General features: G+C 42.6%; 1 protein-coding gene across 4 annotated transcripts in view; it reads left to right on the top strand.

Moving 5' to 3' along the window:
- SORBS2 (sorbin and SH3 domain containing 2) overlaps positions 1-20,324 on the top strand; it is a 101,508-nt gene that overhangs the window by 10,092 nt on the left and 71,092 nt on the right. For 3 of the 4 annotated variants that reach the window (XM_056855139.1, XM_056855136.1, XM_056855138.1), the window contains 2 exons: positions 16,302-16,446; positions 20,289-20,324. The exon at positions 20,289-20,324 is cut by the window's right edge and continues 140 nt beyond it. In XM_056855139.1, coding sequence (XP_056711117.1) covers positions 16,302-16,446; positions 20,289-20,324 — 181 coding nt within the window. Of the gene's footprint in view, positions 1-676; positions 1,289-13,332; positions 13,813-16,301; positions 16,447-20,288 lie in introns of all 4 variants that reach the window. The other variant, XM_056855135.1, reaches the window with a different exon arrangement.

The raw sequence follows: 20,324 nt of genomic DNA, 5'->3' as shown, positions 1-20,324 counted from the left end.
CTCAGGTTGCAGCTGACTTAAGGCGCCTCTGTAGGGGTTTCGAGGCAAGATGAACAGGGGTGGTTTGCCATCGCCTGCCTCTGCATAGCCACCCTGGTATTCCTTGGTGGTCTCCCATCCAAGTACTAACCAGAGCTGACCCTGCTTAGCTTTTGAGATCTAATGAGATCAGCCTAACGAGGGCCACCAGTGTAGTATGCTTAATTTGGAAACATTTGATCCATTCTTTGAGTGATTCCCGTAAATCAGAAGCATTCAATGGACATTTATTTATTCCCTCAGTATAGTAGTTACATGATATACTGATTTTGATCAGTATAATCTAAAGGTTGTATAATAATGTGTTGTCAGTATAGTCTGGTAAGCAAGTAATATTGATCCAAAAGAAAACTTTGCTTCATATGACTAGATCATAGGGACCATGCAATGATCTTTTCATTAATAAATGCAATCTCTGATTCGCACCCCCCAGAACAAAATAAGATGTTGTATTCTGGAATGTGGATGTACTTTGAAGTCTGATTCAAAATCTTTGGCTAGATTTGTATCAGTCCGTCTATTATTTAAAGTGTCATTTCTTAACTCAGTTTGCTTTCCTGCTAACATTTTGTTTTCTCTTTTTTCCCCTGCAATATTATTTTCGGTTGTTGTTGCGTGGATGCTTTTGGCAAACAAGGCACCCCCACTACCTCCTAGGAAAGACAGTTTTGGAAGATCTGGAATAATTAATTACAAAAAGAGTGACGCTAACTCCCAGGCCATAACAACCAAGCAAATTAAGAAATCTCTTACTGATGCTGAGTACTGTACTAACAAGGAGTCTGTTCGCAGGGCAGTTTGTTCTAAAAAATCTAACACCGGTGTCTCTTATACACAAAAATTAACTAAGCCACTGGCCTCAGTTTCCAGCACGAAAACAATAGCTGGCATTAGAACTACCATTCGTCAAGGCCACAAACAGCAGTCCCAAAAGCGCAGAGTTTCCGCCCTGAAATTAACTCGGGCACGAAACACATCTCGTAGTCTTCCTTGTCATACAGAACAACAGGCTGTGCCCCTTGAAGCACCAGCAACTCCTCAAAGGCCTGCATCACCTGCCTGTAACCCTGTGCCTGAGATACACAAAGCGTCTCTCTCCATTCAGATAGCTCCCATCCCTGATAACAAATCAGAGCCTGAAAGCCAACAGCATCCACTTAGGCTGCCTCCAGACACTACAAAGATGCTTCCAAACAATACGCAACAAATGTCTACAGTTCGTTCTGCACAGCCCACAGAATGCAATGTGGTATATTACGTTTTTCTCTCCCTTTTATCTTAGATCTTTCCTGTGTCACCTAACCTTTTTCTCTTTAGTATACTCACCTGGCTCTGATTAGTGGCCACAATTCCTGGGTAAAACTACCTGTTGCCTTATGGAAAGTAGCATTGCACTGTCTATTTTTTAAAAAAAATTTGCATTGGTTTTAAAACATGATTCTGGATCCACCTTAGTACATGGGGAGAGGTGGAGAATGTGTGACATCAGGTACATATGAAGAAAATATTGCTGGTATTCTGGTTATTGCAAAATTATGTTCTGTAAAAAAAGACACTCCACAGAATATGATGCATTTCTCATTAACACTGGTAATGGGACTAGCCAGGATCCAAAGGGTCAGAGATGATAATTTATGCATACATTGAGGCTTTTTTGCCACTGCCTTCTTACCACAGCTCCACACACCGTGAAAAGCTACCCTCCAGTATTGCATGGCATTCGGTACAAGTGGCTGCTGCCAGAAATTATCCTGTTTCAAGAATTCATCTTCATCAGAAGATTCCCATGGACATTGTACCAAACTAAACTTGTTTGACTGAGCACTGCTCCTTTATGGCACTGCCATGGAAAACCTCGCTTTCTGATCATGATGCATGAAGAAGCAAGACGAATTCTTGAAACAGGATAATTTCTACCGGAGACCTGTTGAGGAGCATGAAGAATATATTAGACGTGGACATGTACTTATAATGTGTTAAATAACTGTATACTGTATACTTACCTTTTACCACATGGAACAGTTTCTTTTCTGTGTGAACATGCTCTAAGTGCTAGCATATGGAGATATTTGTATTTGAATGTCACATGTGACTTTTGTTGGTATATTTATGTTTGTGGAAACATTGTAAGAGCTTAATGAATGTCTCTTTATGAAAGTCTAGAAAGGGATAATCAGCCTTTCCCTCCACTCCCATACTCATGACAGCACTGACGTACTTTACCATATATTTATGGGGCTGGGTTCTGGTAAGTGCACTGCCATTGAACGGTGCACTGATGAAGTAAGAATTCTATACATCATCCCTGTATTGCCACACGGGAGATGCAGAAGTTTCCCTTTCATTATACCGAAAGCGCAGAGTACGAATATGCAGGGATCTGCTTTTGACTCTTCCCAAGACAGAGCGGTGTGCGAATGTCTAGATCTCCATGGAATTTGTTACACCACTGATAAACTGCAAATTGCTAGGAATTAGGTGTTAATTATCTCTTCAGTGATGTGTTCACACTTCATCTGGAGCTGTTCAGGAGTCAGATATGAGTCTGAGCAAGTTCCCAAATGGGTCTCTCTGTGCGGCAGTGAGAAAAGCCGCAACTGTATGTCAGACTGAAAAGAGTGTTATTTTACAATTCCAGCTATTCTGCCACTCTCTGTAAATAATTATATTGTATTCTTTTCTAAATCCCCTTTTGGTGTACAAAGTACTTTACAAATCTCATCAAATTTGTTTTCATTTTGATAAATCCTAATCTCAAGATCCCATTGATTAAGGAGATGAAATATGCCTTTATGTGACACTCACAATGCCCTGGGTTACTAACAGTCTAAGATGATGGCAAAGGGGTAGTCATGTTACTCTGCTACAGTAAAACAAAAACGAAAGTCCAGCGGCACCTTAAAGACTAATAACATTTATTTCAGTGGGAGCTGCTCACTTCCTCCAAGCTGTGACTCATGCAAGCTCATGCTAAATAAAACAGGGACCCCCAACCCTGAGCCTGTGGGCACATTTGGAATTCTGACACAGCATGGTGGGCACAGCAACAAAATGGCTGCTTCAGGAGGCGGAGCCAGCCGCAAAATGATTGCCACAGCTTAACTTCAGTAACATAGTGGAGAGCCTTGTGCTGTGGTGGCAGCTGCTGCCAAAGCAACATTTTAAAAAGTCTGCTCAGCCAATTAAATCTCCAATAGTCTATCAGAAGCCTTGCTGGGCAAAAGCCCTACCTGGCCCCACCCACTCCCTAAAAACACTTGGAGGGTGCCAAAAAAGGTGTTGGCGGGCACCACATTGGGGGGCCCTGAAATAAAATGTTAGTCTTTAAGATGCCATTGAATGTTTGCTTTATTATCCTTCTAAGCCCATTGACTTAAATGGACTTCAGGTGTAAGTAACCCTGTATACCCTGAGGCTCCTACGATATAACACTTTAGAGAAAGTTTTATTTACCTATTTTAAGGGGAAAGCATGGCATGATTCACAGAATAGCATTCCATAAAGACTCCAACTCTGAAATGGATGAGTAACGTTTCCAAAGCAGAGTGATAAGTCTTATCTTTGCTGCTTTCTTTCTGTGCTCATGATGGAAAAGATAACTTTGCCTAGGCTGAATGGGAAGAGAGAGCTGTGCAGTCTTTATTAGCTAATAAATATATCTGTGACCATTAATGAAGCATAGATCTTTGTATTAAGGAAGTTATAGAAAAACAAAGCAGTTATTATATTTAAAATGGCATTATTTGCATAATTAATAACTTGTTATTGTTTTAATTTTCTAATCCAAAGAAAAGCAAAAATTTTGGAGGAAGGTTTACTTCTAGTTTCCAGAATCAAACTCTAAGGATCCAAAGAGTGTCTCAGCTAGGATCTCAAGGGGTAATTAAATACACCATATGAAATCCATGTGTCAGGACACAGGTTCCCAACCTGACTCATGGTTAGACATTTAAGCAGAGACACATTTTAAAAGCCATGTAAAGTGAGAGGAGGGGGAAATAGTCCACCCGTGCTGTTTCTGGTCTCAAAAATGCCAGGGAAGAGAAACCCAAAGCCTGTCCCCCTCCTTCACCTCCTTTGCAGCCAAACAAAGAGCTTTTTAAAGGTGAGTGCCTCCTAGGGTTGCCAACTGCCAAGTAGTAGCGGGAGATCTGCTAATTCAACGGATCTCCAGCCGATAGATATCAGATTACCTGGAGAAAAATGGCCGCTTTGGCAATTGAACTCTATGGCATTGAAGCCCCTCCCCTCCCCAAACCCCACCCTCTTCAGGCTCCGCCCCAGAATCTCCCGCCGGTTGCGAAGAGGGACCTTGCAACCCTAGTGGCTCCCCTTTTTCAGATGGGCTGTGTCCCTGCCCTCTTCATTCAGTGTACTCCTTGGTACACATTTTTTTGCATTGTCCTTATGTGTACCAACTTAGGCTGACATGGATTATACCATGCTTTAACAAATGGCCCACATTTTCTCGAACAACTTTGGAGCGAAAGGTTCAGTTCCTCTTAGAGGACTCTGACCCTCAGCGTACTTATTTTGTTGCTCGTTTTTTGGAGGCTGCAGAGAAGAGTCAAAGGGAGGTGTTTTAAGAGATGGGTCTTATTTAAGTTTTATGGTTTTATTGTTCAAGACCTTGGTCTAAGAACAGGGTGAAAGAGAGAGAGGAAGGTGAGTCCCTGCTTGAATGTATAATTGTGAGTCAGGTTGGGAACCTGGATTGTGGATCATGTATCTTGGCACTTAGTTTTACAGTCCCGCAGTGATTTGCATTCTGGGGAAAATGTTGCCAGGTATTGTAAAATCATTGCTTTTTGTGGCCCTTGGTAAAATACAAGCTGAACAGTGCATTGCTGAACAGAATGCCTGTGCCAGGCTTAGGACAGAATGCCTCCTCCCGGCACAAAAAATCTGTGCAACCCTCATAGGGTTATGCCCCAGGAATGCCTCCCGGGACGCTGTTATGCCCCAGGAACGCCTCCTGGGATGCTGCCGCGGCCTTTGCCAGTGTTCGGGCACCACCGGAAGGCCCCGTCGGCGTCCCGGGGCGGCACTGCCATGGCAGCGGCTGGCGAGTGGCATCCGGGCCTTCCCACCAGCATTAGGGCCAAAAACACCAGCTTACGTTGCCTGGCCACCAACACAGGCCCTTCCCAGCCTCTAACCAGACTTTCGTTCTGGCCGCTGGCTCAGGTCAGGATTGTGCCCGAAGGCTCATTTATATCTTTTTGTAAAACAGAGAAAAGCTCATACTTCTGTGTTGCTTCCTTGCTTGGTATAATATAGGTCTCGGGCTCATGGTCCTTAGGCTGTTGGCCACACGTGGCTTCTGTAGCTCATGGTTCTAACCCCAAGGTGGTGGAGGAAAGTGTTGTCAAGTCACAGTTGACTTAATGGTGACCCCATAGGGTTTCCAAGGCAAGAGATGTGGTTTGCCATTGTCTGCCTCTGTGTGGGCTGAGGGTTCTGAGAACTGCGACTGGCCCAAGGTCACCCAGCAGGCTTCATGTGGAAGAGTGGGGAATCGAACCCAGTTCCCCAGATTATTCTTATAAATTCCCACATTTCTTAGTAATATATGAAATAGACTGTAATCTTTCTGTTTAAAAATCAGATGGTAATTCTCTATACCTTTCAGAGGGGCTAAGAAAATGCATATATTATTGTCAATTACATGATCATGAAACAGAGGCAATTGGTAACGTAAACCAGCAGGGCCAGCAGTGATAAGCAATAACTGTCCCACGCTGTTAACAAATATCAAGTACTATTCAGTACCATGCTGCCTTGCCAGCATAGTGTAGGGGTTAAGAGCGGTGATTTGGAGTGGTAGACTCTGATCTGGAGAACCAGGTTTGAATCCCCACTCCTCTATGTGAGCGGTGGAGACTAATCCGGTGAACTGGATTTGTTTCCCCACTCCTACACATGAAGCCAGCTGGGTGATTTTGGGCTAGTCACACTCTTTCAGCCCCACCTACCTCACAGGGTGTCTGTTGTGGGGAAGGGAAGGTGATTGTAAGCCGGTTTGATTCTTCCTTAAGTGGTAGAGAAAGTCAGCATATAAAAACCAACTCTTCTTCTTCTTTCAGTAGGGAAGCCATAAAGACTCTTGATAGACCTGTCTTCCATGAGTTTGTCTAATCCCTTTTTAAAGCTATGCAATTTGTAGCAGCAACATCCATAAATTGACAGTTAGGAAGTACCTCCTTTTGTCTATTCTGAGTCTAATAATAACAATTAAGCGCCATTAGGTTGCAACTGACACAAGGCAACCCCTCCAGCAACTAAGGGCTGGGTTGATACTGCTCAGCTACCAAGAGTGTTCTCTCCCCAGCTCACCCAGCCAATGATGGGCTAGCTTGGGATCGGCCCTTTATCCTTAGATACCTCAGGATGCTTGCCATTAGCCTTACCTACTGAAACAACTGACACTATTCCTTCATAAACTTGTTATAGTTTAACCAAAGGCCAGGCCTTTTAACAAAGTGACAACTCATTAAGTTAATGCAGAGGACTAAAACTAAAAGAGGCAGTTGGCAATTTCAGACAGAGGGAGGGGAAATGTTGGGGAACATCTTGCTAGCTGCACAACATCTCATATGGGTTTGTCCCCTTCCTGCCTGCTGGTGTAATGGCTTTGTGAGCCCTTGGGTACAAGCTGAAGGGCAACAGCCAAAGAGCTCTTGGCCTATGGCTTGCACCTTTGGCATCCTTTGACAGCCAGCCTAGTGAAGCAGGATATGCCCAAGATGTATTTGTTTTTTATTATTTAAACTGCATCGTTAATTTGGTCTGAATATTCTGTAAGCTGTTTTTGGATCTCTTGGGAGAAAAGTGCTTACACAGAATTCTTAGTGGGGTTACTGGTAGGTAGGTGAAGGTTGAGAAAGGACAGGTCTTTTGCTCAAGAGGAATGGAGGCTTGGTTTCCATTAGAGCTGGTGTTGGTGAGTTATAAATAATGACTTGATTTTCTAATAGAAAAAAACTTTAAATGACGTGTCTGATGTATTGATCCAAAATGTAATTTTGTTGTCTGTGGATTGTTGAGATGCATAACAAAGTTAGAAAATGTTAGCTAGATATTGAGGAAACTCCAAGGTTCTCAGTGGGATTAAAAATCCAAATAAAGAAGCCAAGTTTTACTTCAAAAATACAGTGAAGTAATTGGTCCTACATTTTTAAGTCATCAGATGTTTTCAGATAGGAAAGAATAAAATATACACAATGATTCAAAATTCCATGCTAGCTCTGTATCCTTAAGGCTGAAAGTCAGAAAAGGATTTTATACCTTTGAACATTAAAATTTTAAAATTTAGCTGTGAACAATGAAATTAACAAGGTATTTTTACCCATTTGTGTGTGTGTGTGTGTGTGCCTGGATTTTGTGTGCTTTGTTCTCTGTGTGGTAATTAACAAAAATCAGTTCACTTTCTCCATCTTAGATTCTTAATTGTGTTTTGTGCTTTTGAAGCAAGGCCAGCAATGTGGTGTTACCACGTCTCGTGCTCCCCTAACATAAACCTCATATTAAAATTCTGAGACTGCTGTCCCCAAAGCTTATCCCACACAAAAAGTTTATATGCATATATAATATTAGTTGTCCATTCAAACCTAAATGTCCTGGTGAATGTATCTCAGTCCTGATACTTGGAACAAGAGTACTGCAATAATAATATAAGGGGGTGTTTGTTTGTTTTTTTGCATTTCTCTCTTTCACAAATAGTAGTCTCATCAGGATTTCTTTTTCATGACTTTTGTCTCCTATGTTCATACGGTGATGATTCTTTAGGACTAGGACCTGCATAGTAAATCTGATTTCCTACATCCCAGAAAACGACTATGTTAAATGTCCCAGGGCATCAGATCTCACCATGTGAGGTACATTCAGAGCAACATTTTACAGATTATGCTCACAGTGGAGACTTTACTACTAAAAGGGGGCAGTTTGAGAGGAGGGACTTTTAAAAAAAATTGCATGCAGTCTTATTTTTGCCAAGTGTATAAACTACATCTTACACTGTGCTTTAGCACTGAGGGGTTCCTAGCTTCTCTGAAGCACGGCCCTTTTAAATCCTCATGGCAAAAAATCTTAGATGAGAAAGTGTCATTGTTGGGCTTCTCGCAGGATATATTATTAGATCTTGGGAAAACTGAAGCTTTCACCAAAAATTAAAAAGCGCATTAAAGAGCTTTATTATAACAGCACTGCTTTTCGTGCTCGCCGCGTTTGTACATCCCAGTTCTTTGGAATACCACCACCACGTGGTTTGCCTGCTTATTAATTGACAACTCCTTGTCTTTCTCGAGCCTTCTGTTTAACTAGATTGAATGCTAACCCCTCTATGGTTATTCAGGGCAGAATTTTGAATATACCATATCCAGACAGGACCTGTCCTTGCTCTTATGGCTCTATCGATTCACTAGCTCATGCCCTTTTGGAATGCTGCTTTTACGAGGAACTTCGATCACATTATATCTCCCCCCCCCTTTTAACATACAAATCTCATGCCTCTGTGTCTGACATAATGCCTTTTCTACTAAGTGATAGGGATCCCAAGGCTACATTGTCAGTGGCAAGATCTGTTTTAGTCCTTATATCCCTCAAACACTAGATATATGCTGCTCAAGATCAATGGATCAAGGAGCTTCTAAGGGATAAAAGGAAAGTACTATTTGATACACTTTTGGTAGTATGCAAACCAGTGTAAAATACTAACTGAATAAAAGGCCAAAGAGAAGCTTCGGAGCAAAAAGGAACCAGTGTTGAATTAAAACTCATTCTGCACTCTGGCGTAGCTATTCTGAACAAGGTACTGCACAATCTGAAAAGAGAAGGGGATAGGTTGCTAGGTAGGTGGACAGTAAACATTGCTAGCATTTGTTCTGTATCCCTGAGACTCTCTAGGTTCTGCTGTTCATTGCCTGAGTTGCGTTTTAATTCGGAAGACTTTTAAGTAATCTCCCATATCAGCTATAACATTAGAAAGCGTCTGCAAAGAAGCAGGAAACCAGAATAGTATGTCGCAAATTTAACAGCGCAGCGGTAAGCAGTTACACTCTTCTCAGTCTGTTCAAATCAGTGCAATGAGAAGACTGTAACTATGCCTAAGGCCGCACTTCTGGAATCATTATTCTAGTAGCATGTTGCATAAACTGCAGAGGATGGAAATATATATGATGACAACTGTTACCACACCCACTGTTGTTGTCGTTTGACTGTCTTTTTGACAGTGGATGATTCATTCACAACTCTATGGGCTTTTGTTGCAAATAAAAATTATTTCAGTACGAATCTTGTCAAATACTGAGAGGCAACAATCATAGATCCATCTCATTTTGCACATTCGTATTAATATTGACAAAGTGACTCCAGAGCAGGGATGGCATTTCTTACTAGTACCATCTTGGTGGGCTCGAAACAAAAGATGGGATCACAGAATCATAGAGTTGGAAGGGACCACCAGGGTCATCTAGTCCAACCCCCTGCACAATGCAGGAAATTCACAACTACCTCCCACACACACACCCAGTTACCCCTACTCCATGCCCAGAAAATGGCCAAGATGCCCTCCCTCTCATGCCTAAGGTAATAGAATCAGCATTGCTGAAAGTTGGCCATCTAGCCTCTGCTTAAAAATCTCCAGGGAAGGAGCACTTACCACCTCCTGAGGAAGCCTGTTCCACTGAGGAACCGCTCTAACTGTTAGAAACTTCTAACTGTTAGAAAATTCTTCCTAATGTCTAGACGGAAACTCTTTTGATTTAATTTCAACCCATTCTGGTCCGACATTCTGGGGCAACAGAAAACAACTCGGCACCATCCTCTATATGACAGCCCTTCAAGTACTTGAATATCCCCTGTCAGTCTTCTCTGAGAAGACTGTACTCTGGCCCATACTTGCTTACTTTCACCACTGCTCCAGAATAATGAAGTTTAGGGTTTCAATTTTGGTCTGCATTTAATTTCATGAATGCCCTGGCTGTGGTTTATAGTAGCTGACCAGTGCTTTAAGAGGAAGGTTATATGCAGATTTCCGTGCCTCTTCATATTTTGGCCCCATTCCAGTGACTCACACAGGTGCACTCAGAGTTAGAGACGTGTATGGACTGCTGCCTTTTATGAGTAAAGAAACACTCTGCATATGCAGTGGGTAAATGTTCTTGAAGAACACGTCTCTTCATAAACATGAATATACCTACCGATAGGCCACATGTCCCTTGCTTATGAATTTTATAAACATTACTTGTTGGTTACATTTTTCTATGACAGTATTTATGATAATCATTAGGGACTTGATTCACCTAAAGTAGTCACTGGGCAAGCCTCAAGGGGGAGGTGCCACTACAGAAAATGCCCTGCATCTAGTTGCCACCCACCTCGCCTGTGAAGGCACAAGCCCAGAGAGCAGGCTTGAGAGGAAGATCTTAATTGGCTGGCAGAATAGTGTGGGAGGAGATGGCCCTTCAGGGCCCAAGCCGTTTAGGGCCTTAAAGGTAAGAACCAACATTTTGAATTGTGCATGGAAACAGATAGGTAAGCAGTGCACGTCTTTCAGCGCTGGGGTGATGCAGTCCCTGTTACCAGCCCTTGACAGTAACCTGGCCATTTTGGACTAGTTGAAGTTCTAGACCATTTTCAAAGGCAGCCCAACACAGAGCACGATACAGTTATCTATTTTGGGTGTGATTAGAGCATGGATCACTGTGGCCAAATTACGTTTTTCAAGGAATGGCTGTAGCTGGTGAACCAGCTGGAGAAATAAAAGGCACTATGTCCCTTGGAGGAGACCTGAAGCTCGAACCTTAACCCGGGGAACTGTAGCACTCCCCCGCTACAAACCTTCTCCTTCACAGGGAGTGAAACCTCCTCCAGGACAGACTCATTCTTCAGTTCCCGAGCAGTTTCTCTGTTGACCAAGTCACCTCAGTCTTGTCTGGATTGAGCTTCCGTTTATTGGACCTCATCTATTTCATTACCTTCTCCAAGCACCTATTCTGGACTTCTGCAGATTCACCTGGCTTAGCAGCTAAGCAGAAATAGAGCTCGGTATCATTTAAATATTGATGGAATCTCACTCCAAATCCCTGGATGACCTGTCCCAGTGGTGTCATATAGATGATAAATAACATGGGGGATCAGTTGGTATCTACAGCATAAATGCCACAGGGCCAAGCAGCAGTCTTCCAGCACCACTTTCTGGAATTGGTTAATCAAGTAAAAGCGGAACCACCAAAGCATGGGGGCCCCCTAGTCCAAGCCCAGCCAGGCTCTCCAGAAAGATAACATGGTGGATGGTACCAAAAGCCTCTGAAAGGTCCAGGGATGTACTCCCCCTGTCACTGTCTGAGCAACGGTCATCAGTCAAGGCAATCAAAGCTGTTTCTGTCCCAAAGCTAGGCCTGAATCCAGATCAAATCCAGATAATCCATCTCTTCCAAGACTGCCTGAAGCTTTGTGGCCCCTCCTCTCTCTTGCCCAAGAATGGAATGTTAGCGGTAGTTATGTTGGTCATTTGGATCCAGGGATACCTTCTTTGGGAGAGGTCTCACCACGGCCTCTTTCAAAGCCGTTGGAACTACACCCTCCTTCACAGAGGCATTTATTGCTTCCTGTATTGATTCCACCAACTCAGCCCAGCATGACATTTGGCGTGAAGATCAAGACTGAATATGGGGGGCTGCACCCTTCAAAGCACCTCGTCCACTTCATCAGGCCTTACCAACTGGAAGTCATCCATACAACGAAGACTCAGCTGTGCTCCAATAACATCCAGAGACTGAACCAGTCCAACTGTGGTGTCTAAGTTGTGGCAGATGCAAGCAATTTTATCTGCAAATTGCAATGGGCTTTTTTGTTTTCCAATTCAGCATCCTCTGAGCTTTGAGATAAAAGCCTCTTCACAACCTGGAAAAACTCCACTGGACAGCATTGAGAAGACACAATGGTGGCAGAAAAATGAGCTCCCTTTGCTGCCATCACTACCACAATAGGCACAATAATGTGCTTTCTCATGAATTCGGCCGCATTCACTTCAGGTTTTCTCCACTTGTGCTCTATCTATCTGCCCAACCACTTCATCATCCAAAACTTCTCAGTAGACCAATGGACATTCTGGACTCCATGGAAAGAGAGAGGGCATTCAGAGGCAATCATGTTCACAGCCTGGGTCATCTCCTTATGGCATAGGTCAACCAGGACTGCAACAGGAGCTCCAGCCTTGCTGACCAGAAAATTCCCAAGAGATATCAGGACCCCCTCTGGATCCATCAATCTCCTGAAGTAGACCATCCTAATTGTCCCCTAATTAGGATTCCAAGAACTCTTCATTGTGGACTTCTTTTCACTTCCCTTCCAGGACTAAACTCCAGTGCTTTTTTCACTCTCCTAACTTTAAGTAACATAACAGCAGGTAACTGCCAGATACTACTATGATGAGGCAGAAGTCCCAGCTGCTGCCAGTATCTTGTGCTAGTCGGGAAGGGACCGCTAATGCACATCAAACAAAATTTTCTCTGTGATCAGAGAACAAACCCTCTTGTCCCTAAAGATGTCTGACACTCGCATTAAGTTGTCTCCTGTTCAGTTGGTAGTATTTTTAGAGTAACTTGGGCATTTTGGCAGCTTCAATTGTAACCCTTCACTGTCGCAGAGCCTCTTGTCTTCCAATTTCTAACAGTCATGTCCCTTTACATCATATGTCATGTATGACATGCAACTGAATCCTATGCATTTTTCATCAGAAATAAATTCCACCATGTTCACTGGGCCTTATTCCTATGTAAGTGTGCATAGGATTGCAAGCTTAATAATTTTATAAGGAAGATTCTGGTGCTGCAAATCTAGATCTGTCAAAAAGACAAAATGTGCTTCTTACTTCCATTAAAGTATAGATAATCCGGTACTTTGAAAATTAGGTTTATTTTTGCATAACGGGCGGATGCAGTTTTGTGATTTTAAAAACAAACTCCAATACACATTATATACACTTAATTTGAACAAAACCTCAAACAATTCAAGTCTTGGAAACCAACATGAATGTTTATTCCAACACACTGCAGTTTCTGGCATTGCTTCTATTAATACTTGATAAATGCACTTACTTTGTTTTCTTTAGTAAAACAAAGTTTGTTTGTTTCTTAATCTGTCTGTAAACTTCCTTAGACTGCTAGAAAACATGTTTTTCCCCCGTTATATTCCTGCACACAGCAAAGGGGTAAGGAAAAGGGGTTTTTTTTTAATTAAATTTGGTAATATGTTTTCTTATTTTTTGTTTGTTTGTTTCTCAAAACTCAGCTTGGAAACCAGAAAGTAACTGCCAGTGTGATGGAGGTAAATGCTTCACAGACCCACAGACAAACTTCCGCTGAAGCTTCACCACTGCCTCCTCCTTCTCCTCTGGTATCGATTAACAGACCCTCCCTCTCACCCGACAGTGGCACCCACGTAACAACGTTTATTTTGCCAACACCTGACGATTTTTGGCCTTCACGCTTTTATAGAACCCTGGCCCTTTCACATTTCGCCTACGAGTACCCTTTCTTAGCTCCTGACAGTATTGTCCACAGAACTGAAACGGCCTCTGTCGTGACAGATTCAGCCATGAGCGAGTATTCCTCTCGCACAGCGAGCGAGTCCTCCACTGCCATTCTAGATGAGCTGCAGAGTTGTCACTATGATACTACTGACCGTTCCGAAACACCTTCCCCAACTCTGAGCCAGATGTCTGCCGTGTCCGATGGCACCACTTTAACCACCACGGCTACCAGCTCTCATGTAATTATCCTTCCTCTTTCCTCCTCCGTTTTGTTCTATCAGGCTTCTAAAGTGGTAGGGGGGAGAATAACCTAATTCTTTCCCACCCCATATATTTTAAAATAAGTGTGTTGAGAATTGGTTACTCAGATTCCATAACATGCTTCCTGTTCCTCCACAATACCTCCTCACCCCAAATGCAATGTATAATAATCTTTCCTGCTTCAGCAGCAAATGTATCTCAGGTGGGAGGAGATACAAAATTGGTATTTTTTGTCCGCAGTAGTGGAATTGAGGGACAGAATCCATTTAGGCATTCACACTTCTTGATTGTTTTGTTAGCACTCTTGCATTGGAACTAGGGTTGCCAAACTGCACATGGGTCCTTGAGGTCTCCTGGAATTACAACTGATCTACAGACTATAGAGATCAGTTCTCCTGGAGATAATGGCTGCTTTGAACAGTGGACAGTGTGGTATTATACCCTGCTGAGGTCCCTCCTCTCCCCAACCCCCACCACCCTTTCCAGGCTTGACCCCCTCCCCTCCTCAGTATCTCCAGGAATTTCCCAACCCAGAGTTGGCAACACTAATTGGAAAGGAATTAAGGGAAGGGCCATGGCTCAGTGGTAGATCATCTGCTTGGCATGTAGAAGGTACTAGGTTCAGTCCCTGGCATCTCCAGTTGAAAGGACAAGGTGGTGGGTAATGTGAAAGACTTGTACCTGAAACCCTGGAAACCCGCTGCCAGTCTGAGTAAACAACCTTAATGGACAAAGGGATTGATTTAGTAGAAGACGGATTCATGGGTTCAAGCCGCCCATAAGAGCTGTCTGCGCTCACTCAAGAGATGATTTCTTGTTAAATACAACTGCATATGTTCTAAGGCATTGAAACAGGCTCTAGGGGTTTGCTGTAGCTCAAGTGCAGCCAAAAAGAAACCCTGCAGCTATTCTTCAGTCCCACTGTGGTAAAGAGAAGCAGTGTACAGAATATAAGCAGAACTACTTAAAATGCTTGATAAACATTCCTGCAGAAAGAATGCTCATGTGGAATGTGTAAGAGAGGCTGCAAAACCTGTCAAAAAGTACTGAGAAATCTGCAGGAGAAGCAGAATGTGCCTCTAAGTTGAATTTTAAGGCATTTGATGAAACAGCACTTAACACAACCTTGCCTTCCATTAGCTGTGATCACTGACTGCATGAGGTCGCTTCTGATTTAGCTCTTTCTCTGACTAACAGTTCCCCTTTTAAGCACTTTTGTCTTACAGGAATGAAAGTGTGAATAATCTTACATTCACTTTCTACAAACATGCAATTATTTTTTTCCAGGACTGCATTTTGTTTAGAGTAATTCAAGGGAAGTGACTACAAATAGATAAATAAAAGCTTTTATGCATAACTCAGTAGTCCAGGAACTAATGTATCTGGTTAGTCCAGAAATTAATTTGTGTGGGGGGGGGAGGTTGGAAACCAAATTTTAATGATCACTTTCTCCTAAAGCAAAAAGGCCTATTTAGTGCTTAAAAATAGATGTGAGCTGGAATATGTCCAGTATTTAACATGTCATTACAAAATCATAATATTAAGTTCTAAAAGTTTCCTGAAGGAAACCCCATTTTAACCCTTTTGTCTCACAGCCTAAGATATTGAAATATAGTGGTATTTATTTTCAGAAAGTTTTCAAACCAACCTAACAAATGTAAGATGCAAATCCTAAATATACTTACCAGAATATATGAGTTCCTGTTCAACTTGGTGACACTCTTGAGTAAATGTATTTATGACTGGGAAATTGCCATGTTCCTTTCTTGCCACGTAGAAGTATCCAGGCCCAGATGTGTCATTAATTTAGAAGTGCCAGGAAAAAAGCAAACAAACAGGTGTATCACATAGATTTATCTTTCTAGATCTGTTCCCATTGGTTTTAATGGAGCTTTCCAGTGATCATGATTTGTTCACAAAATAGTAGCCAGTTGAGTGGAAACCTCCCCCCCACACACACACACATTTTTGCCTTGTGAATGAATCAAGGCATACCTGAAATATTAGCGTTTATTTTAATTTTGCGAAAGGAAAAGAAGGAATTGTCAAAAATGTGTGTTGAACTTGACAACAGCCCTATCGTTTGCCCCCTGGAATGAACTGCAGCTCTTCAAGTAGATATCTGCGTCTCCTCTGGGTATCCGTGTCTTTATTTATCTTTACGTGAATGACAACAGGAGTTAATGTGGAATGCAAGAAAGGTTTGGAGGGTAACAACCGTCTTATTTTTATTCTACATTCATACAATTGCTGCCTTTACTTCCTTAAGGCTGCCCGTTATTCCAGCATGTTACAGTTTATCTGGAATGGAAAGGAGGTCAGATAGGTGTGAATATTGATCATGTTATGACTAAACATCTGAGAGCTGGTATTGTTATGAAGGTGACTTTTAATTATCCTTTTTGTGTGTTGACAGATTCTGGCAATTCTTAGTTTAACCGGATACTTTTTTGTCTTTGATCCTAAGGCTCAGATAACAGTGAATGGGACCTCTAGTGCAGCCATCAGCCCAATGAGCCACTTTCAAAGGCCTTTCTCCCCTTCCTTGGCATACTCTCCGCCATCTTCACTCAATTCAAGCACAGTTTTCCTACAGCATAGTAGGACGATGGGTGAGTTTCTCCACATAAAGTTTTTGCTTTAAAAAAAATGTATTCGCTAGTGACTTCAACTAATCTTGCACAGCTAGCAAAGCATGAAGCACACCATCTTAATAAAGAAGGTGTTATCCACAGTGTGTGTGTGTGTTAAGTGCCATCAAGTTGCCTCCAACTCATGGCAACCCTATGAATCAATGTCCTCCAAAATGTCCTATCTTTGACAGCCTCTTCAGGTCTTGCAAACTGAGGGCTGTGGCTTCCTTTATAGAGTCAATCCATCTCTTGTTGGTCTTCCTCTTTTCCTACTGCCTTCGACTTTTCCTAGCATGACTGACTTTTCCAGTGACTCTTGTCTTCTCATAATGTGACCAAAATACGATAGCCTCAGTTTAGTCATTTCAGCTTCTAGGGCCAGTTCAGGCTTGATTTGATCTATAACCTGCTGATTTGTTGTTGTTTTTTGGCAGTCCACAATATTCATAACACTCTCCTCCAACACCACATTTCAAAGGAATTTACTTTCTTCCTATCAGCCCTCTTCAATGTCCAGCTTTCACACCCATACATATACGATGGCATGAATTAACTTAATCTTGGTGGCCAGTGACACATCCTTACACTACAGAATCCACAGAGGCACCTTGAGAAAAATCAGCGTTTTAAAATGGTTATTACGTGTGCTCTTTTTCATTTTAGGGTGTACTTCCTGTTTTAAAAAGTTTTTTTTACACAATGTAGACTAGCAGATCTGGAAATGTTACAGTAAACTTCTATATCTTCAAAAGGAATGGAAAGACATTCATACTAAATATCCACTTATCCAGGCAAATTATTTTTGGCCTCTTAGATTGTACAGTTTCCCCACTAGCAGCGCATTCCTGAGCTTGTGGCGTGGGAGAACGGCAGGGAGGAAACGCTGCTGTGGCATCTCCTAATCCATTTCCCCAGCACCAAAAACATTTTAAAAGCCTTTTCGCGGCTTTTTAAATTTTAAATGGGGTTTTTCACCCCATAGAGAAAAGCAGGCTCAGCCTCGCTCTTCTCGCCACCAGCGTACCCAGGGCAAACGGGGACAGGAGGCTGCCTAACGGCAGCTCCTCCCCCCAAAACATCCCAGGAACGCTTCCCAGGATGCTGGAATGCCCCCCGGAACACCGGTGCGGCCTTTACACCGGTGGGACATCGGCAGAAGGCCCTGCCGGTGTTCTGGGGTGGCACTGCTGTGGCAGCGACCGATGGCCAGCATCCAGGCGTCCACAACAGTGCTGGGGCCACTAACACCGATGTAAGTAGCCTGGGCGCCGGCGCAAGGAGCCCGAACGCCGGCGCAAGGAGCCCAAATGCCGCCGCAGCTCCTTCCTGGTTTCTTAAGGGCTTTCGCCCTCGAGGCTCAGGAATGCTCTGTTAGTCTAGTATTATGCTTATTTGAAAAAAGGCCCAGTTATTCAGCTGTTTCATATACACCAACGTACCTTACCATATATGTTTCGTGCTAAATTAATTATAGACTTTAAGATTTAAACAAACAAGGAGGAAGGGAGTGGCTGATATATTTGAATTGTTTTAAAACCATCAGGGAGACAGTGCCACTTACCGATCACTAATATGGACATTTGTAGTAAAAATTTCCGTTAAATGCGAAATATCCTGGGTTTTACCAAGCACTTGGCAGAAAATGATTATCTCCTTTTTAAAAGTTCAAAATCCCCAGCTCATTCTAATAATCTACTATATGAAATTTAAGTAACAAACATTATCTGTGGTTACTAAGCAAACTTACCAAATCCTCACTGCCTAGTGTTTACCATACGAATCTCTGAATGTTCCTCATTACAGGTATCCTTGTAGAGTGGTTAGGTTCAGTAGTGGCCCTTAGAAAGCAACAGAACTTTAAAGAAAACTGTTAAGAGTTCCAGTAATTGTAGTTTTACTGGGCCTCACGGTTATCTTTCATGTCACCTTGGGGACCCTATTTGGATGGAAAGGTGGCATAGAAATGTTTAAAATAAATAATATGAAATAAATATCCTGGTTAACTTCTCAGATAGATTACCGTAATGTTCTGTAAGTGGAACTGTCAGTGAATACAGTCCAGGGTCTTCAGATGTTTCAAAATTATGCTTCCCACTTTCTAATGGGAATCAGTGATGCATATTAAGCCAGTTGTTGCTCAGAAGCAAAAGCTTTCATTATCTTCTAGCTTGTTTCAGCGTGATTGTTGTATCAAGCTCAAAATAGCTTCAGTCCACCACATCCTCAATAACATTTTACCCCACATGTTTCTTTTCCTACTTTCCTACTTTGTAATCTGCAAGCAAGTGAGATCTTGTAATGCTTAGAGCAGTACTTTCTCAGTGGTGGTGCCACAACAACGGATGATTTTTTCCCAAAAAAAAGCTGTTCTTCAGGTAGTTTTAGGCAACAGGTAGAAACCTTTTAGATTGAGTAACCTTTTAGTTATTCATAATTGGACTGAGTAAATCACAATAAACCCCTGATTGTCCATGATGGGTATGACCACAGCAATTTTCTATGCTTTCACACACACACACACACACACACACACACACACACACACACACACACACACACCTGCCTTGTCCTGGCATATGTGTGTTTGAAGCCTTCAGTTGCACTCCTGTTTGCCATGACATCTGAAGGCATATGCCTGAGCAAACTGCAGTGTAATTCTTCACTGCAAACTATAACTTGAAAAAGGGATTAAATCATATATAGAGGGACAAGATATGATTGCTCCAATCCTGGATGACAGATCCAAGGACACACAGAAGCAGTTTCCTACAGATGTAGCCTGATTTGTTGCAGTTGTGGTTCTGGACATACATCACTATTTGCCCCTGAGCCTAACTGGTGAACTGGTTGGATGCATCTCTTGATGTTGTCATGGGGAGGGGCAATAATTCAGCACAAGTCACCAGTTTTGCATGCATAAGGGTCCAGGATTCAGTCCCCAGCACCTCCAGCTAATAGGATCTTGAGTAGTGGAGCTGGGGAAGACCTCTGCAAGAGATCCTAAAGAGGTGCTGCAAGTTGGAATGAGAGCCAGTAATGTAGTGATAAGAGTTTTGGACTAGATCTGCAGAGAGCCGTGCTCACATCACCCCTCAGCTGTTCAATTTGCACAACAGCCCTGGGGGGAAAGGTAAGGCTGACCCGTACATGGCCTCTTCAGTGAGCAGGTATTTCAGTCTGGAGATTGCTTAATGCTCTGGACTGGGATGCTGGCAAAAGAAGGACCACTGAAATTGGCAATAGCTGTACTTTTTGAAGCTTGTGTTAATAATCAAGGTGGTGATGTTGAAATTTTATTCCTATGAAATGTCCTCCTTTCTGCTTAGCCACTCCCTATTGGAACTCCCACTCTCTGAAGCCTTCTTTTCAAACGTCATCTCCAAATCATCTCTTTTCTTTGTGTTTCCACAAACGATCTTCTTCTGTTTTCTGCTCCCCTCCTTTCCTATCAATATCTTGTGGCAGGTAGAATGTTAGCTGGCCGGCAGGATCTGTCTCATTCTTAGTTCTCAACTCTGCCTAGAAATAAACAAAGCTGCAGTCATTCCACCCTTCCCCATTTCCCTGCCATTTTATAAGGGGCAAAAATATTTCTGTTGGATTCTGAGCTCAGCACCAGAGGGAAGCACATTAAATTCCTCCTCCTTGCAGAGCAAAATGCTACATGCCATTCTATGTCAAATACTATGAAGCACTTTGAAAGCACATGCCCATTTGCTCCATATGTTGCCATGGGACTTCGAAAGCGCACGATACAATACCTGGGCTTAAGAATACTGATTAAATGGTTATACAGCATTCTGTTAACATTATCTTTGTAGAATCCACGGAGACCTACACCCAGCATGCTCATTCTC

This window comes from Euleptes europaea, chromosome 9, assembly GCF_029931775.1.
Source record: "Euleptes europaea isolate rEulEur1 chromosome 9, rEulEur1.hap1, whole genome shotgun sequence".
Lineage (NCBI taxonomy): Eukaryota > Metazoa > Chordata > Lepidosauria > Squamata > Sphaerodactylidae > Euleptes > Euleptes europaea.
This window is presented reverse-complemented; position numbering and strand designations above follow the sequence as displayed.